General features: G+C 36.5%; 1 protein-coding gene across 8 annotated transcripts in view; it reads left to right on the top strand.

The window, feature by feature from the left end:
- Positions 1-21,499, top strand: part of CUNH3orf67 (chromosome unknown C3orf67 homolog) — a 287,002-nt gene that overhangs the window by 173,337 nt on the left and 92,166 nt on the right. For 6 of the 8 annotated variants that reach the window (XR_004272463.1, XM_032290318.1, XM_032290321.1 and 3 more), the window contains 4 exons: positions 60-179; positions 1,304-1,426; positions 3,783-4,117; positions 20,114-20,491. Coding sequence is in view for 7 of the 8 variants with exons in the window: in XM_032290318.1 (XP_032146209.1) it covers positions 60-179; positions 1,304-1,426; positions 3,783-4,117; positions 20,114-20,491 (956 nt within the window). In the remaining variant the exon portion in view is untranslated. The remainder of the gene's footprint in view (positions 1-59; positions 180-1,303; positions 1,427-3,782; positions 4,118-20,113; positions 20,492-21,499) is intronic. The other 2 variants (XM_032290320.1, XM_032290323.1) reach the window with 2 other exon arrangements.

Below are 21,499 nucleotides of genomic sequence, written 5' to 3'. Positions count from 1 at the left end.
TACTTCAAGCCATGTAGCACTTTCTGTTCTGGCTTTTGTTCTTTGATATGAAAATGTAGCAGCCAATCTACATATTATGCATCCGCATCCCCCTCAAGAACCATCAGCAGATAAGAATAATAACAGAAGAAGATTATGGTTAAAAAGCACCAGCAGAGAAAGGACAGAGACACCCAGCGGTATGGCACTATTTCAATCCTATCTTATAACTGTATATTATTCAGGGCAATGGAATCTGTCTCTGCAGGTTGTAAATTTCAAAGGATTATGAACCAATCCATTTAAAATATAAATGTCTGTTCTACAAGGATTATGGAAATCAAATTTTCTGCAAAAGAATTGCTTTAGAGCTCTAACGGAGATTTGCTGGATTAAATAGACATAGACGGTACCACAGAAATAAAGGAATTCCTACTTTTACTCTCAAAGACTAAATAAGCTTAAATTATTGTTTTTGAAAAAATGGCCCAAACGTGATAGAAGTTCCCACTAGTAGACTTTACTAAAATTGAACTTTATTGTAATTTTTTTGTTTCATTTGTGTCTTTTTAAACTGGGCTCTTTTCAGATTGTTGTTTACACTTGCTGTCTCTCCCTTTGGATTCTTCACCATATGATATATTGTAGGTTAAAATTTGAACTCTTTGCAGCCAGTAAAGCACTAGACAAACATGTGACCATCATAGTTACTCCCCTTAAATATTGTATTTGAGGCATGAATATATAGATTAGTATATATCAGTCTATCCTGGATCCCACCCAGGGTTTTATGTACACATCTGTTAGCATAATTTCTCAAAAATATAAGATTCCTGGGTTGGCTGAATTTTAGCCTGCTAGGTTTCATGCTTTTCATAAAAAAAATAGATAGAAAATTAATTTTGCAATAATGCCTTAAGATCCATTTTCTTAACATGCTGCTGAAAAAAGCTTGGTCAAAAAGAGTCTCATTTATTAAGAATTATAATTTAAAGAAAACTCAACTTCACTTTATGTGGAACCCAAGGAAAAAAATATAAGATCCTTTAAAAATTTTATGGGTTTTGGCATTTTTTTATCACATATTGTAAAACTTAAATCGAAAATATCCCTGTGCAAATATCAAAGAATTTTAAGGTGAACCTCTATAAAAATGCAGCTTAAAACAGTCTACTGAAAAAAAAACTGCATTCAATTCATATTGTTACTTCTAATTTGCTTTTAATCAAATAGTAAAGTATACCAAAGTAAACTGTTATTCAAAATTTACTTTTTATAAATTTCAAAAGAAGTAATAATATGGAAAATATTTATTTCACTAAAGGCAGCTCTTCAGGAAATAGTAGGAATGAAGATAAAGCATCAACTGTCCTCACTACTGTGTCCCAACAAGGAGCAGAGCTGTTGAACTCCATCACTCTAGGACCCCAGTCTCCTGATCAATCAGGTTGGCATCTTCATTACACCGTATCTGGTAATAATTAATAAAATATAAATATGGCAAATATTTCAAATCCAGTCATTTTGAAAAGTGGTGATGCAGCCAATTTGCTAAAATGTGTAAGTTTTTGTAAATCTCCTTATTTAACCTCAATTTTATGTCAAACCTTAATGGATGAAAGAGTATTTTTTTATTTTCAAGTTTTAATGGTCATCCTTTTCTCAACAAAAGTTTAAAACTGACGTTTTCCCATGACACTGTCACCCTCCCCAAAGATGATCAATTGTTGCATTTCTCCAGTCCTCTTTATAATAGAGATGGTTGGAGCTGAGAGCATTAAGCCCAGCAACATATCTTACCTAGCAGGTGTGTGCTACTTTTACAAAGGCAAATTGTGTTTGAGCAAGGGGAAAAAGAAAATAAATGAAAATTGTTTGTGGTTTGTCAGTCTTATTTATGCAATATTGAAACCTTCATTAAAATGTTAGGCGCAATTAGTGTCTCTAGCATAAATCTGACTGTGTAGAAAAACTAATTAGATGTTTAGGTGATCATTCTTGCATTTATCTTGTTTGCTGCAATATTGTGATTACACAGTAATTTACATATTTTTCTAAGAAAACATACCAAATTATTCATTACAATTGATATGGAAATACTTGAGGTAAAACTGCAAATTCCATAAAAAGCATGTGGCAGTGAGATAATTAGAGTTAGTTTGGTGTAAAACACCCTTTTTACTTTGACTTTTTGACAGTTTATAATATGTTTGGTAATAGGTCATACAAATTGTTTATAAGTGCATAATGAAAATTCCTAGTATCTTTTCCTCCGTTTCCTTCACATGTCCATATACATAATGCAACCTATTGGCTTTTGTAACATTTTTCAGCTCTTGTAAAGCACCTAATTTGCTTGCAAAGGACCTGCCATGTACCCAGCACCATGCAAAAGAGTTTGCTGTCCAAAATAGGGGAGCCCAGTGAATCAATTTAGTTCACTGGCCCACAGCTACAATGACCCAGGACCGTATGCCCCTGCACCCATCTGTGAAGGTGGGCAGAAGAACTACACTCAGCCTGCCATTGGCCATATGCCTGTAGACTCATGTCCCTCAGTATATGGAAGCCTTGTCCCTAGTAGATTTTGTCTAAAAAGTATGCATTGATCACCTTTTTTACAGGCAAGCTATGTTATGTAATGGTAGCCTTAAGTTACAAAACAGATAGATACAATTGTGTTTTAGTTGTACCATCAAAGTTATTTTATTACAGATTTTTGTGGGTTCTTTTGCTTTTGCAACATGGGCTTTAGGGTTCCAAATCTCTTTTGGCTACTTTTATTGTGATCATAAATATAATACAGTTCAAGAAGCAGGTGTAAAATTACCATGACTGCACTGTGGTTCTGCAGGATTTACCAATGAAATAAACTAAAAAAAAAAAAAAAAAAAAAAGCAAACTTCAAGAAAAATAGACTACATTGAGAAAATGCTCAACTTTTTCCTACTGTCATTCTAAAGAAGAAAGCATGCTTTTAATGATATCACTATCAAGATCTGTCCTTTTCGATTTGTCAGGATCATAGAGCTATAAACTCTATCTCAATGTAGTATAAAAGATTGAAGTCTTTAAAAGTTTTTATAAAAATCTATATTTCCCAGTAGCAGTGTACAGTATTTTAAAGAAAAAAGTTATATGCTAAAAGATTTTTCATATCAAAGCATTCTCTCTTATAAACTTAAACATAAAGGCCTTTTTCACCTAGCAGAATCCACTGCTCGGATTGGCAAATATGTCTGTGTATTTACTATTACTTGAAAAGTCTACTCGGTTTAGCCTGTGAATTGTTCTGTTTGAATCAGTGGAATGGAGAGGAAATGACTGCCAACCTTTTCATGGTTTCCTCTCCTCCATGATTTGTAATCTGAATAAAGATCAGATATTTTGTTTAAAGAAGCTGGTTAAGTAGTCTGTCCTCCTGCAGTTAAAAGGAGATATTAATAACTCAACTCCTTTTAAATTTGGAAGACTTTCCCCCTCTGGAATGTCAAATTAATAAGGTTGTCCTATAAAGAACTTGCTGCAAGACAGGTGATAATTATTTCAGACTTATAAAATTCCTGGTCAGTGTTTTAACTCATATGGAGAGGAAGTGCAAATGAGTTGCCCGTAGCTAAAGGCACTGATATATGGGTAGAATGTTTAGCAGGTTACAAGATGGTGGATTAATTGCCTTCCTTGGCTTTTGCATTATTTGATAAATCTGTTCTGACAACAAGAAATTTTAGCCTAACTACCTGCCTGAAATAACACTTTTATGGAGCACTACTCTAATTTTTGTCATCTTTTCCAACTATCAGATGAGTGGATCTTTCCTGAAAATGCTGATCACATTTCATATCTGGCATCTAGCAGACAGTCTCTACTTCTGGATGATGACTCCTCCAATCCGTCACATCTGTGTCTGGAAGCCAGCAAGGACAGTGAACATGACCAGCAGGCAGAGGAATCTCAGAGTGTTCCAAAGGACATTTTCACTTTTTCATCAAGACCACGATCGGCACCTCATGGAAAGACTCAGACTATGTCCCCAGAGGAGCTCTCATTTATTTTGGATCTAAAAGAGGATAACAGTGTGACAAGCAGAGACGCCCAATCAGAGGATGATTTTTACGGTGGTGACAGCAGTGAAAAGGTACACTCCTTGATAAGTGAAGTAGTCTTGAAGCACAGTTGTTCCATTAGCTCCAATAAGCACTAAAACAAGTTGAAATGAAAGAGGGAAAATCAACTGCTATTTATAAAAATGCAACAGATTGCCATGTCAGTCAACAGTTGCATTAGGTTGTTATGGTAACTTTAAACTACCGTCTTTTTTTTTTTTAATTAACAGTCAGCCGATTTCATTTTTAATTATAGAAACCAGTTTTTGGTTTCTTTCTGTTTTTTCACTTTAATCTTTGTCTCACAGAATGAAAAATGATATGCAGTTTAGAGATATGATAGCAAGACCAGTAAAACATTGAGAACACATTGTTCTGGATCTCTGGGGAAATTGTGTTGCTAAGCTTTCTGAATTGATCGTTTTCTGGCTTCCTTACTCCCCTGCCATCTTTTCACCTTAGACCTATTAGGACTCATTATTTTCCATACGGTCCCTGAATTTGAAGAGTTGTGCCAATTAAAGTTGAGATAATGAGTCATAGATTAGTGCTGGGACTTGCCTTACAGGAAGCTGTTTGGAATTATTTAGAATACAAATATATCCTATAAATTAGTAAATTCATAAAAAGTTTAAAAATATGTCAAATCAAACTGAATATAGTTTAGAAATATTTGTTTAAAACCTAGTACATTGATAACATTTTCCCCATATGAAGTGCATTTATTTGTGGAATTTCTTCAGCTTTATTTATAATGATGGTCATTCATGCTTTCTGGAAAAAATTATTCTAAAAGCAGAATACAATCAGCTTTAGGGTTACTGAAAATGTACAAAGCATTTCTATATAGATATTGTAGAAATAACTAGAAAACCTTTTTATATGTGCCCACAAAATGTTTTTATAACTGTAAGTAATTGAGAATCCCTTTTTGGACAGTGAGGCACAGATTAAGTCCATAGCACCAACCTTCAGAGGCCGCTGAGAATATAGTGGGCTTGCTTAAGTAGTAATTATGGGTTTTTCCAACTTTTAATGAGTTTCTTCAGCAAAGTGCATGGAGGATCCTTTTTCATAATATTCTTGCTTCTGAGTGTGATGAAACAATTAGTCATACCAAACATAAACCTACTCAAATCCTTTTATACATAATAGTACATTTGATGCTAGCATTTTAAGTGTTGCTGCTGAACACATTTGTTCCTTTCACCTTTAATAACATAAAACTATAAAAATATGGACATATGTCTTCAGCACCTAATGGTGTCCTCATCCCACGGATGATCCTTCCATGGTATAAACTGGCTAATTCACTTCATTTTATGAATAGAATAGGCTCATCCCCTTCCCACATGCACAGCACCATCTTTCTTACCACCCCAAAAGCATCAATCTAATAGTGGGCGTTTCATGGCAGATGGAAAATGGTAATTCTCTGGAAAACTGTGAGGGAAGTATTATGGGTAACTGCCCTTTAAATAACACCCCATGAAGGACTTACCTTTTCCATCTATAGAAAGGCTAAGCCTTTAGAAGAAACAATAGAGAGTTTCATGGGAAAATGAAGAATAGCAGCTCTGAACATTTTAATTTGATATCACTTAATGCTTTCTTTTGTTGTAGCTACTCTGTCTCTGACATACTTCACCGTTTATTATGCAGATGTATATTTATTACCAACTACATAAAATTGAAAACAAATTTATCATGCATTACCCAAGCTTTCACTGGCAGGGCTATCTGGTCACTGTGCCATGCCCATCAAGGTGACCAGTCGCATATGGCTAGAGCCTGTGGTGAGAACATCTCATTGCCGCCACTAGCACTGGCCAACCTTTAGTCGGAGCCTATTAAGAGTGGCAGCCGGAGAGAGGGGAGAAGCTTGCCACATTATCAAGCTTTAGGGTTTGTTTTTACAGAAACTAACAAGATACAAGCTAAGATACAAAAACAGGACCAACAAAAATGTAGGCTATATTTAAACAAGTTTTAGAATGTGCAATGACCTCTTTGTAACAAAATTGGATTTTTTCTTCTATTGTATTTTTGGTCATTTCTTTTCCTGGAGGATAACTTCTTTTATTTATTAATTGTATAAATCAATGGGAAATTAGGCTACATGTTTACAATGTTTATTTACATATAGTCTTTGAAGAAAAATCAGTTTAGTTAATTAAGGCATCCTTACTATTAATTGCATTATTTTAGAATGTTATATCCTTACCTTTATAATTATACTTCAGGAAAACATGTCAAGTTGTAAATAATGGTGGGCAAGTGAAAAACAATTATATTACTTATTGTGCTTGAAGTTTATAACTTGCAATTAAAAGACTTTATTTGATGTTAGGCCACTGAGTATTTTTAAAGGAAAATTAGATGTATTCAGTAACATATAAACTAGGCAAAATTAAATCATATTATTAGGATAGAAGAAAAGTACACATACAATAGTAAAAGCTAATTAAAATTAGCTTTCAGTGACACATTGTCTTTGTAATTGAAATTACTAATCATTAATTCACAGCTGAGAGCTTAGTGTTGGAGCCTCAAAAGTATGAATTTTTTGCATATACTCTTAACCTTACTCTTTGCTTTATTATATATTTTATCCCTAGGCAGCCTATATACTAATATTTCTGGTACTCAATTAATTTTGAAGTTGTTCTTATTTGAAAAATGTACTACAGAAACAATATTTCATGAGCTTTAAAATCAAGACTACCATGTAAAATGAATTTTTTGGAAAGCTATTAAAATAGAGTGTCTTTCATATTATTGCAACATCTGAAAGAAACAAAAGCATGCAACTGTTATTGTCTCTATTTTATATTTTATGTTATTATTCCCATCATGGCTTCTAGTGTATACACTTGGTTTTGCAACTTGAAATCATTAGCCTTATATTAATATTTTATTATTCCCCTACTTCAGGTTTTTACCTAGAAATGCTACCATATTTTCCCTGAATTCTGGTTATGTATCACATATTGAAGCAGATATTTGCAAGGACAAGTAATTTGTCTTGTATAACAGTCCAAATTGGGACATTTGGACCCCCAAAATTCTTCGTATTTGGACATGAATTATGTGGACTGACTACCTATGGTGTTCAGATTAGCCAGAAGGCTTTCATATCTTCTCTCCATCTAACTCTATGGAAGCCCGCAAAGAATAAATATATGAACAACAGATTAAAAGGACCATTTTAGTCCATCCTCCCAGCTTTCTTGCTGTCGTTACTTTCAAGACTTTTTTTTAGCAGTCAGTAGTTAAGCTATTTTATATTATATATTTTTGATAGCATATGTTGCTGGATTATGCTATAAAACACTCACCCCTACATACTTGAGTAATGATTTTTTTTTTTTTAGATGGAGTCTCGCTCTGTTCCAGGCTGGAGTGCAGTGGTGCAATCTCAGCTCACTGCAACCTCTGACTGCCTGGTTGAAATGATTCTCCTGCCTCAGCCTCTCAAGTAGCTAGGATTATAGGCATGCATCACCATGCCTGGCTAATTTTTGTATTTTTAATAGAGACGGGGTTTCATCATGTTGGCCAGGATGGTCTCGATCTCCTGACTTTGTGATCCCCCCACCTCGGCCTCCCAAAGTGTTGGGATTACAGGCGTGAGCCACAGCACCCAGCCAAGTAATAATTTTTAACTGCTTTCTTGCACACACGAACACATAAGGAAAGAATATTTAGTCCACAGTGGTCTTCTTATACTTCTGTGTAGTTTTTAGATACTTTTAAATTTTAGTTTATGTGTTGGAAAAAAATGGAAAGAGTTTATTTTAATATATTGCCTTGCATTTTTATTCCTATGTATTATGAATTAGAACATAACATACTCTGTATACCTACCAGTCAAATTAATATTTATTCTGTATGAGTAATCTTTTTAGGCTGTTCACATCTACATGACTTTATTATTGTCTATTGAAGCTTTTCTCTAAAAAAGTCACAGATCTCTTGGTTCTTGTGACTTGGCTTTGCTTTGTTATAAGAAGATAAAGAAGGTTACAAAATGCTTGTCTATTTGCAATCTAATATTTCACCATTTTTGCTAAATGATAAAAATCTTACAGATAAGCATTTGGTTGAAGATAGTAGTTTTTACAAGAAATCTTTAAAGTGTTGTCAGTTAAAGAACATGAAGTCAGATTTGCTGGCAAAATGGCCGAATTGGAACAGCTCTGGTCTGTAGCTCCCAGCGAGATCAACGCAGAAGACAGGTGATTTCTCCATTTCCAACTGAGGTTCTCGGTTCATCTCATGTGGAGTGGTTGGACAGTGGATGCAGTCCAAAGAGGGCAAGCCAAAGCAGGGCTGGGCATTGCCTCATGCAGGAAGCCCAAGAGGTCAGGGAATTTCCCTCCTCTAGCCACAGGAAGCTGTGAGAGACTGTATCGGGAGGAATGGCTTACTCCAGCCCAGATACTATGCTATTCCCATGGTCTTTGCAACTGGCAGACCAGGAGATTCCCTCTGGTGCCTTTACCACCAGGGCCATGGGTTTCAAGCACAAAACTAGGGAGCTGTTTGGGCAGACACCAAGCTAGCTGCAGGAGTTTTTTGTTTTTTGTTTTTTTTTTTCATACCCCAGTGGCACCTGGAATGCCAACAAGACACAACTGTTCACTCCCCTGGAAAGGGGGCTGAAGCCAGGGAGCCAGGTGGTCTGGCTAGGCAAGTTCCACCCCAATGGAGCCCAGCAAGCTAAGATTCACGGGCTTGAAATGCTCACTGCCAGCACAACAGTCTGAGGTCTACCTGGGACACTGAGCTTGGTGGAAGGAGGGGTGTCCACCATTGCTGAGGCTTGAGTAGGTGGTTTTAACCTCACAGTGTAAACAAAGTCAATGGAAAGTTCGAAGTAGGTGGAGCCCACCTCAACTCCACAAAGCCACTGCAGCCAGACTACCTCTCTAGATTCCTACTCTCTGGGCATCTCTGAAAAAAAGGCCAGTGCCCCAATCAGGGGCTTATAAATAAAACCCTCATTTCCCTAGGACAGAGCACCTGGGGGAAGGGGCAACTGTGGGCACAGTGTCAGCAGACTTCAACATCCCTGCCTGACAGCTCTGAAGAGAGCAGCAGATCTCCCAGCACAGAATTCGAGCTCTGATAAGGGACAGACTACGTCCTCAAGTGGGTCTCTGATCGCCGTATATCCTGACTGGGAGACACCTCCCAGTAGGGGCCAACAGGCACCTCATACAGGAGATTTCTGGCTGGCATCTGGCGGGTGCCCCTCTGGGACAAAGCTTCCAGAGGAAGGAGCAGGCAGCAATCTTTGCTGTTCTGCAGCCTCCACTAGTGATACTCAGGCAAACAGGGTCTGGAGTGGACCTCCAGCAAACTCCCGTAGGTCTGCAGCAGAGGAGCCTGACTGTTAGAAGGAAAACTAACAAACAGAAAGGAATAGTATCAACATCAAAAAAAAGGACTTCCACTCAGAATACCCATCCAAAGGTCACCAACATCAAAGAACAAAGGCAGATAAATCTGCAAAGATGGGGAGAAACCAGTGCAAAAAGGCTGAAAATTCCAAAAACCAGAATGTGTCTTCTCCAGCAAAGGATCACGGCTCCTCACCAGCAAGGGAACAAAACTGGACAGAGAATGGTTTTAACGAATTGACAGAGGTAAGCTTCAGAAGGTGGGTAATAACAAACTCCTCTGAGCTAAAGGAGCATAAACACCTCTACGCAAATAAACTAGAAAATCTAGAAGAAATGGTCAAATTTGGACATCCACACCCTCCCAAGACAAAACCAGGAAGAAATCAAATCCCTGAATAGACCAATAACAAGTTCTGAAATTGATGCAGTAATTAATAGCCTACCCACCAAAAAAAAAAAAAAAAAAAAAATCCAGGACCAGATGGATTCACAACCAAATTCTACCAGATATACAAAGAGGAGCTGGTACTATTCCTTGTGAAAATATTCCAAACAATAGAAAAAGAGAGAATCATCCCTAACTCATTTTATGAGGCCAGCATCATCCTGATACCAAAACCCGGCAGAAACATAACAAAAAAAGAAAATTTCAGGTCAATATCCCTGATGAACATCAATGCTAAAAATCCTCAATAAAATACTGGCAAACGGAATCCAGCAGCACATCAAAAAAACATCCAACACGATTAAGTTGGCTTCATCCCTGGGATGCAAATCTGGTTCAACATATGCAAATCAATCAATGTAATCCATCACATAAACAGAACCAATGACAAAAACCACATGATTATCTCAATAGATGCAGAAAAGGCCTTCAACAAAATTCAACAGCCCTTCATGCAAAAAAAAACTCTCAATAAACTTAGGTATTGATGAAATGTATCTCAAAATAATAAGAGCTATTTATGACAAACCCACAGCCAATACCATACTGAATGGGCAAAAACTGGAAGCATTCCCTTTGAAAACTGGCACAGGACAAGAATACCCTCTCACCACTTCCATTCAACATAGTATTGGAAGTCCTGGCTAGGACAATCAGGTAAGAAAAAGAAATAAAGGTATTCAGTTCGGAAAAGAGGAAGTCAACTTGTCTCTATTTGCAGATGACATGATTGTATATTTAGAAAATTCTATCATCTCAGCCCCAAATCTCCTTAAGCTAATTAGCAATTTCAAGAAAGTCTCAGGATACAAAATCAATGTGTAAAAATCACAAACATTCCTATACACCAATAACAGATAAACAGAGAGCCAAATCATGAGTGAACTCCCATTCACAATTGAAACAAAGAGAATAAAATATCTAGAAATACAACTTGCAAGAGATATGAAGGACCTCTTCAAGGAGAACTACAAACCACTGCTCAAAGAGATAAGAGAGGACACAAACAAATGGAGAAACATTCCATGCTCATGGACAGGAAGAATCAATATTGTGAAAATGGCCATACTGCCCAAAGTAATTTATAGATTCAATGCTATCCCCTTCAAGCTACCATTGACTTTCTTCACAAAATTGGAAAAACTACTTTAAATTTCATATGGAACAAAAAGGAGCCTGCATAGCCAAGACAATTCTAAGCAAAAAAGAACAAAGCTAGAGGGATCATGCTACCTGACTTCAAACTATACCCCAAGGATACAGTAACAGAGACCACGTGATACTGGTACCAAAACAGATCTATAGACCAGTGGAACAGAACAGAGGCCTCAGAGGCAAGTCCACACATCTACAACTATCTAAACTTTGACAAGCCTGACAAAAACAAGAAATGGGGAAAGGATTCCCTATTTAATAAATGGTGATGGGAAGACTGGCTAGCCATATGCAGAAAGCAGAAACTGGATCCCTTCCTTACACAAAGGAAATTAAAATGGATTAAAGACTTAAATGTAAGACCTAAAACTGTGAAAACCCTAGAAGAGAACCTAGGCAATACCATTCAGGACATAAGGATGGGCAAAAATTTCATGACTAAAACATCAAAAGCAATGGCAACAAAAGCCAAAATAGAAAAATGGGATCTAATTTAAAAAAAAATCTTTCATCAGAGTGAACAGGCAACCTACAGAATGGGAGAAAATTTTTGTAATCTGTCCATCTGAAAAAGGGCTAATATCCAGAATCTACAAAGAACTTAAACAAATTTACAAGAAAAAAACAAACCACCACATCAAAAAGTGGGCAAAAGATATGAACAGACACTTCTCAAAAGAAGATATCTGTGTGGCCAGCAAACATGAAAAAAGGCTCATCATCACTGGCCATTAGAGAAATGCAAATCAAAACCACATTGAGATACCATCTCATGCCAGTTATAATGGTGATCATTAAAAATCAGGAAACAACAGATTCTGGAGAGGTTGTGGAGAAACGGAAACACTTTTACACTGTTGGTGGGAGTGTAAATTAGTTCAATTATTGTGGAAGACAGTGTGGCAGTTACTTGAGGATCTAGAACTAGAAGTACCATTTGATCCAGCAATCCCATTACTGGGTATATACCCAAAGGATTATAAATCATTCTACTATAAAGACACATACACATACATGTTTATTGTGGCATTGTTCACCATAGCAAAGATTTGGAACAAATCCAAATGCCCGTCAGTGGTAGACTGAATAAGAAAATGTGGCACATATTTACCGTGGCATACTATGCAGGCATAAAAACATATGAGTTAATGTCCTTTGCAGGGACATGGATGAAGCTGGAAACCATAATTCTCAGCAAACTAACACAATAACAGAAAACCAAACACCACATGTTCTCACTCATAAGTGGGAGCCGAACAATGAGAACACATGGACATAGGGAGGGGAACATCACACACTGGAGCCTGTCAGGGGACTAGGGGAGGGATAGCATTAGGAGAAATACCTAATATAGATGGCAGGTTGATGGGTGCAGCAAACCACCATGGCACATGTAAACCTATATAACAAACCTGCATGTTCTGCACATGCACCCCACAACTTAAAGTATATTAACATATGTATATATACACATAAATGTATATAAAATGAAGTCTAACTATAGCAAAATAGATTTTGCCTTGAGAAATCAGAAGAGCCTTTTCATTTTCCCAAGTATTCATATGATGATTTTGCCCTTCCCACACAGTCCTTGTAACTTATGCTGTGATTTGTCTCTAAAGTATCATTTGCTACAGGTAAAGATGTCATGAAAATAATTTGACCAAACCTTTTTTTTACATGAAAATAATTTGGCCAAACCTTTTTTTTAGTATCAGGCATGCTTCAGGTTAGTTACTTGTTTAAAACTGTGGTATCTTTCTTTTATTTGTTTACAAATTCATAAAATGTATTATAAGACAAAGCTATCACTTATCTTTGTCACCCAGAGGAAATTATATCACTTTCATCATTTGCTACAAAATTCAAGTAGAAGCACAAGTACTTCCTGGGGATGGTTTTTATGAAAACATTTAAGATACATTTGAATTGTCAGTCTTGTTATCATCAAAGAAGAAATAATTTTTTCATTCTGTTAGGACTATCTTTAGCGGAATTTGTGCAAACAACTGTGCTCTTTAGTTGACAACAGAAGTACACCTATACTAGCTCTGTTGTTTGCTAGTGCTATTGTTCAACTAAAAGGTGCTGTCAATCCACACATTTAGTTACTAACGTGATGGACAAAAGTAAGAACTCCTGCTGACTCAATCTCAATTACAAATTCAAAACTACTATCAAAAGTGTATTTTGAATATTGCAGATGTGTTTTGTTACAGAACTTTTAAGACTGTCATATAAGATATTTTTCATGGTGGATTGAATTAAAAACTCCATTGAAATATAAATAAATATGATCATCCACTTTTACAAAGGCTAAAATAGACTTCTATTCTGATTCACTCAACATTAAACTTGTGGTACAAAGAGCCTGGGTCCCATCTGCTCCAAGTAGGTGGCCCTCAAGAGTCATTAAAATTATCTTTTTAAAATTACAACTCAGCAAGAGCAATCCATTTTGTGCAGCCAGAAATTATTGTCCAAATGCCCATCTGCATGTCCTTTTAAGAAATGTAGTTCGGCAGAGGAAGTGCTGGCTCCTTGGGGAAATCATTCTCATCTTCAGCGTACATATGCTGTGCTACAGTTAATCAGGCAAACTCTATTGATGTTCCTGGCACTGGGGCGTGATTGAATATTTAACAAACAAATGTTTCTGAGCCCAGAAGACAAATGGTTCAAGAGATTTGGGACTTTAAACATATATATTAAGTTAAATCAAAAGCATTTTGTATTTGTTCTTCTGAGAAACAGAGGAACAGATGATTGGAAAGTGAAAATGGCATGACAACTTCTTTGCTACTCTGACAAATTATATTCAATTGCTGTACAGGTTTTCAGTAGCTATATGATAAACTAAAAGGAAATGAGTGGTTATTTTTAAACCACATCATGGTACACTAACTTCTCATGCATGTTACAAATTTATATGTTACATAGAAAAAAAGTTCATCACAGAAGGTGTTGAGCCCAAATGAATTACACATGTGAAATCAATCAATATCATCTCTACCTGATTAAAGAGGCAAAAGCATGCCTCTTCTTCTGCCTATAACAATGCAAAGAGAGGAACAGGGTTTTGCCAGTGTACTCACTCCTAATAAATACTTTTAAATTCTCTATTTATTTCTTCTCTAAATGAGAAGCGGACCCAATGGAAATCAAAACATTACTCAGATTTAGTCTCCTATATCATCTTGCCTTTCTCATTCATCCCAATTTCTCTTTCAGAATCTGAATCCAGAATTAGTAATTCTAGGGCAACCAAGGCAAACAAGCCTTTGTACCCTGTCCAGATTCTCCAGTTATTTGTTCTTTCCATATATTTAAAATAGCATGGAAATATATTACTGTGGAAATGCAGTGCAACCAGGAGAATGCTCACCAGGGTACACAGCTAAATCCATCTGCTTCTTGGCTGATCTCCAAACCAGAGTATATCTTAGGAAAAATGTAAGATGAATGTCCATGTACATACTCATGAATATTTCTATGTATATAATCACTGTTCATGCCAAGCAAAGAGAAATGCTTTACACCTGAGTAAACTGCTAGAAGAAAGAAAAGACTGTACTCTGACCCACCGCAGGTGGAAAAATACACTTCTTACCAAATGCATTGATTTTTAAGGTGTTTTCTGAATAACGTGGCAAACATCTAGTTTTCCATGCAGGCCTCTAAATTCCCAAAATACTACATCTGAAATTTCTAAAATGACATTTACTATCTTCTACCTTATGATGGTATTACTTTTTAGGTGCCATTTCTCTGTTAGACTTTATACCTCTTGAAGGAGTAGCCCTGTCCTTCTTACCTGTGTGTCTTGTATAGTGTCTAGAAAATGCGTCACACAGAGTAGGAGCTTAATGAATATTTATTGAATTAATATATACTGAAAACACTTCCAATTTCTACCTATATTATATACAAAATATCATGTCTTCATTTTTAATGATGGAAATGAATAAGTAGAGGATCTTTTGATCACGGAAATCCCACTGCCAATTGTATGCAACAATTACAAGAAATTAAACTGCAATTTTTTTTAATTAGAGAATAGTTAGCCTTGTCTCACTTCCAGACCAAATTAAAAAAAAAAAAATCTATGCTAGTTCCACCAATACCATCTTAGAACTAGGACTTGGGGAATGTTTACCATAGTTTTTGTTTACCTTCTTCTCCAGACAAGACTAAACTTTTATTCTTTATGAAAAAAAATTGCAAGAGTCACCACTCTATTACCTAGTGATTAGATCACTGGCCATTTTTTCAGGTAGCTCTGACAGTGTTTCAAGTTTTCTGCCTGAAGGCAGAGTTCTTCAACCATATGAACATCCTAGGGTGCCCAGACTGGTAGGGAAGGACAGGCTCACTCTGTACGTGGCTTATAGCAGAAAGGGTTGACCAAGTGTCTGCAGCTGAGGCCATGCAGGGACAGTTACAAGTGCAGAAATATTCTCGCCAGTCTTATTTTTTCACTTGGGCCACAAAGTAAAGGCCCAAGATTGGCAACCAATCACCATCTTTTCTTATACCCTCTCTGGAACTCTGAAAGATAAGTTTCTCCATCAGTTATAAATGTATGTGCGTGTGTGTGTGTGTGTGTGTGTGTGTGTGTGTGTGTGTGAAGATGAAGCTAGTGTAGACTGTGTGTGTGTGTGTGTGTGTGTGTGTGTGTGTGTGTGTGTGTTTGTATATGTGTGTGAAGATGAAGCTAGCATAGACAAAGAAAATGTATGCCCAGGATGAGTACCAAGAAGAAATGTTTATAAAAGATCCTTAACAATGCGGTTCTCGTCCTTAGTGTACTGTAGGTAAACCATTTCTTAGGAGGTTTTTTTTTAGTATTATTGATTAATTTTCTTCTTTAGATATTTCAGTATTATATTTTTTAACAGGAAAATACCTACTTTATTTTGAAGGTTTTTTTTTCTATAGTCGTTCTTTTTTTTCTTTATTTCAATAGGTTTTGGGGGAACAGGTAGTATTTGATTACATGAATAAGTTATTTATTGGTGACTTCTAAGATTTTAGTGCACCTATCACCCGAATAGTGTACATTGTACCCAACATGTAGTCTTTTATCCCTCACGCTCTTCCCACCCTTCCCCTGAGTCCTCAGAGTCCATTGTATTATTCTTATGGCTTTGAGTCCTCATAGCTTAGCTCTTACTTATGAATGAGAACATACAATGTTTGGTTTTTCATTCCTGAGTTACTTCACTTAGAATAATGGTCTCCAATTCCATGCAAGTTTCTGCAAATGCCATTATGTTGTTCCTTTTTATGGCTGAGTAGTATCCCATGGTATCTGTGATGTGTGTGTGTGTGTGTGTGTGTGTGTGTGTGTGTGTGTGTGTGTATCACATTTTCTTTATCCACTTGTTTATTGATGAGCTTTTGGGCTGGTTACACATTTTTGCAGATGTGACTTGTGATGCTATAAACATGCACGTGCAAGTATCTTTTTCATATAAGTACTTATTTTTCCTTCTGGTAGATACTCAGTAGTCAGATTGCTGGACCAAATGGTAGTTCTACTTTCAGGAATCTAAAAGTTCTCTTTAAGGAACATTGCGTTCTCCACCAACAGTGGGAATGTGAAACCTCTTAGAAGAGATTTTAAGACCCAAGTGTACAAGGGGACTTCAAAAAGTTCATGGAAAAAGCCTACTGTGAAAAAACTATACATGGATTTCAAAAAAAAAAAAAAATCGTACCAAAATAAACTTGTACTAACTATGACATGTTTGAACAGAATCTAGTTTGAAGCACTAAGGAAGGATAAGACATTAATTTGAAAAAATAGCCTCTATCAGAGCAATATGAATTCTGCTAAAATTGAAGCAAGAACCAACATCAAATTTATGGTGAAGCTTGGATGGAAACATGGTAAAATCATTGTTACTTTACAAAAAGCTTACAGGGACAATGCCTCCAAATAAATCAGCAGTTTACAAACTTACTTTAAGAAGGGGTGAAACAATGTTGAATATGAAGCCCTCAATGGCAGGTCATCCACATAAATTTGTGAGGAAAAAAATAATTTTAGACATGCCCTAATTGAAAGGGACCAAAGACTAACAGCAGAAACAATAGTCAATGCCACTGACATCTCAACTGATTCAGCTTACATAACTCTGACTGAAAAATTAAAGTTAAGCAACCCACTCAATGGGTGCCAAAACCATTGTGCCCAGATCACCTGCAGACAAGAGCAGAGCTTTCAATGGAAGTTTTAAACAGGTGGGATCAAGATCCTAAAGCATTTCCTTGAAGAATTGTAACAGGAAAAGAAACCAGGCTTTACCACTATGATCCTGAAGGCAAAGCACAGTCAGAGCAATGGCTACCAAGAGGTGTGAGTGGCCCAGTCAAAGCACAACTGGACCAGTCAAGAACAAAGGTCATGGCAATGTTTTGGGGATGCTCAAGGCATTTCACTTGTTGACCTTCTGAAGGATGAAAGAACAGGAACATGTGCTTATTATAAGAGTGTTTTCAGAAGGTTAGCGAAAACTTTAGCTGAAAAACACGCACAAAAGCTTCCCCACAGTCTTTCTCCACAACGACAATGCTCCTGCTCACTCCTCTTGTCAAAAAAGTTCAATTTTGCAAGAGTTTTGTTGGGAAATAATTAGTATCTACCTTATAATCCTGATTTGGCTCCTTCTGATGACTTCATTTTATTTTATAATAAGAGCACCCATTTTGTTTTGTTTTGTTTTTTCAGTTAATAATGTAAAAAAAAAAAAAAAAAGACTACATTGATGTGGTTATATTCCCAGGACCCTCAGTTTCTTCAGGATGGACTAAATGGCTGGCATCATGGCTTACAAAGTGTCTTGACCTTGATGCAGCTTATGTTAAGAAATAAAGTTCATATTTTTATTTTCTCCCTTAATTTTATTTTTCTGTGAGCTTTTTGAAGTCCCCTTGGACCTTGCTTGAGAGCACAGCTGTCTGCCCATCTCAACTACATTTCACAAGAAGAAAAAATTATAACAGGGTAGGGGTTAGAGGTCTCATACTTTATGTAAGAGACTGCAAGAATTACTCAGTATGACATACTCTGCCTTTGACATATTGTCTTGAACTCTCAAACCAGTCCAGCTTCTCTATCATCACTGCCATTGCCTTAATTCAGGCATTTCAACCATCCTACTAACAACAATACAGTAGTCTTACTGATGGCCTCCAGTCCTACTGTCTCTACAAACCAACCCAGACACTCCACAAACATGTATCCAAAAACATGTACCCCTGCCTTCTGTTTTGTGTCATTGTGACATTCCCCTGCTTCACACAATGACCTCTGTTTTGCCTTCAGAATATAGTCCCTGAATGCCAGGGATTATGTTCTTGTCTAACATTGCAGTCCTGGCGTCTGCAGGGCCTAGATGTACTTGGCCCATGATAAGGAAGAAAGGAAGACAGAACAATGATAGATAAGATAGATCCCTTCTAATTAAAAGCTTTTGTAGATCTCTCCCTTGTACCATGCCCAACCTGGAGCAGACTCTCTCACCTTTGCCCTTGCTTCACTTCTGAAAGGAAGATTTTATTTAGATTGCAATCATTATGTTGAGTGTATATGATGGTAAAACATTCAGGAAGAAACTGAACAGTCCAATCAGTCACCCAAATATTTGTTTTTAAAATTCCAACCTTTATAAATAACTAGATGCTGGGTTCTGAAGGGCGAAGGAATAGCTTACTGAAACTGAATGTTAAGATACGCATTGTCAGACACCAAATAATGTCTTCAAAATGTACTCTGCTTTTAGTTTTTTCTCTATTCTAAGTTTATCATTTTACATTTGTTTATTATATATATTTAAATAGATAAGTCAAATTGGAAGAATCTACCATGACAGGTACATGCAGTGATCACGCAGTTTAAATGTATTATTTTATAACAGAAAAATCTACCTATTGAAATAGCACTATGTTTCTCATTTTCGTTATCTACTTTCATTGCCTTTGATTTCATGTTTGTAAGTCTTCCTTTATTGGATTTAAAAATTTAAACTTTTGACTGGGCATGGTGGCTCATGCCTGTCATCCCAGCATCTTGGGAGGCTGAGGTGGGTGGATCATGAGGTCACATTCAAGACCAGCCTGGCTGAGGTGGTGAAACCCCGTCTCTACTAAAATGCAAAAATTAACTGGGTGTGGTGATGCATGCCTGTAATCCCAGCTACTTGGGATGCTGAGGCAGAGAATTGCTTGAACCTGGGAGGCTGAGGTTGCAGTTAGCAGAGATTGTGACACTGCACTCCAGCCTGGGTGACAGAGCGAGACTCTGTCTCAAAAAAAAAAAAAAAAAATTTAACGTTTGCATTTCTATGGATAATCACAGAACTGTGGACTTGGAAAATTATTGTAGCTTTTATTTTCAGCTTTCCAAGTATTTATGCTTAATGAGGTTTACATTTTGTGGCAATAATACACTTTCTAGAAAAGACTAAAATTTTCGTATAGGAAAAATACTTTATAAAACGTGTTCTATTATCTATTGCTCTTGAAAAACAAAACTGCCCTACAGTAAGGTAAAAATGCTTCCCTAGACCCACTTGCATGTATTAATAGAGTACCATTTCTCTGCTTAAGTAGGCTAAATACCATCAGTTCTAGTTATTTCTTTTTCCATGGAGTTAACTTATCAGAAAGTCAAAGTATATGATTCTTAGATGTTTTAGATGACTTGCTATGGATTCTCTTCTTTTAGACATTCTTTGGAATGAATATTAGTAACTACTTCTTAAATGTTCTCTTGTTATTCATAAGTAAAAAGTATGCCTTACCCAGACCAAGTACTATATCACAGGACATTTTAGCAAATGGTTTATACCTATTTGCATTGCTAGTTTTAGTTACTCATATTTTTCTTTACAGATTAAAGTAAAATCTACATATATGTGCTTTTGCTTTATTCATAGAAAATATGAATTTATGAAGAACTTGTACTCACCACAAATTTCTGCTCAAAATAATTTTCATTTTGTTCCCCAATGTAGGGTAACCACAGTATCCAGGGTTCTCCAGGCCCAACAACTGGTCCTTCAGGATTAACTCAGTTAACTTTAGAGAGCCTGCTGGGGAAAGCTGCAAGGTGGACAAGTAAGGAATATATAAAGAGCACCTACACAGAAGCAGGAGCCACAGAAAGCCAGGATTCCTCGGCGAAGCAAACAGATAGAAATGACTTTCAAATGAGTTTGTTGCCTACACCATGCCTTTCTCCAACTGGAAGAAGTTGTGGATCCTCTCAGAAAACTCCAGACCCCCTAATCAAAGCGAAGGACCTACCAGCCCAGCAAGTGCCAGCTTCGCTAAATAAAATCTCCCTGAAAGAAATCTCAGGGGAAAGGCTGAGCTCAATCCCTGAAGCGTCTGTAAGTGGTTCCATGTGGTTTATAGATACCGGCAATATGTCCTGCTGTGTTCCGTTCTGTTCCACACACGTTCTTAGCAGTATCTATTTTTCATCATTTGAGTGATCAGTAATGTATTTTCTTTCCTATTCTGATGTGTTTTAGTTCAGTAACAGCAGCTGTTAAAGAGTCCACTGCACATCCCGAGGATAATAGAAAACCTCATGTTTTTAATGAGAAAGATAATTATGTAATTTTCATCTTAACAGTTATTTTTTTATTTCCTAGTTACTTCCCATAATTTTTAGTTATCACTGCCTGCAAATTATAAATGACGATCTGATTTTTGAGCCAAAAGCTTGCCAGTAAAATTGACAGATTTTCAATAACAATCTACATTAGGAGCTGTAAAAACATCATTATTCTGTTCACTTTCTGGTCTCTCTGCAGCAGTTCCCCAAATAATAAATGATATGAGTGAAGGTTAACAGTAAAGCAGTGTCATCGAATAAATCCCTTGGCTAGTTTGGTGGCTATATTCATATCCATCAAATTGATTTTTTCCTTCTGGTATTGGTACTTTTCTTCCTTCAATTCCCCTATAAGCTACACTTAGAAACTAGAGAACAAATGAGGCCATGCAGAATACATGACGTGTATATTCCATTTGTTTAAACATTGAAGATTTTCTTTATGTTTTATGTCCTAAATATTCTGTGGGTGTTGCATTGTAAAGCTTTGGTTCAATTATGTTCTAAGCGAGTTAGAGTGGCTTAATTGTTAGCTGGCGCAGGTAGTAGATATATTCATAATTATCATCAGCAAAATAGAAGTAGCTAATATTTTGTGAACATTTATCATGTGCCAGTCAATGTACCAAGCCCTTTTCCATGAAGTATTTCACTTACTCCTCACAGCAACCCTGCGAGATAAGGACTGCCATTATTTGCACATCATTTTCAAATGAGGAAACTTATGAAACTTTAGCATAGTTATGCAGTTTTTTCAAGGACAAGAGCTAGTTAATTG

Source organism: Sapajus apella, unplaced genomic scaffold (genome assembly GCF_009761245.1).
Source record: "Sapajus apella isolate SASKATOON/1434 unplaced genomic scaffold, GSC_monkey_1.0 scaffold23, whole genome shotgun sequence".
NCBI lineage: Eukaryota > Metazoa > Chordata > Mammalia > Primates > Cebidae > Sapajus > Sapajus apella.
This window is presented reverse-complemented; position numbering and strand designations above follow the sequence as displayed.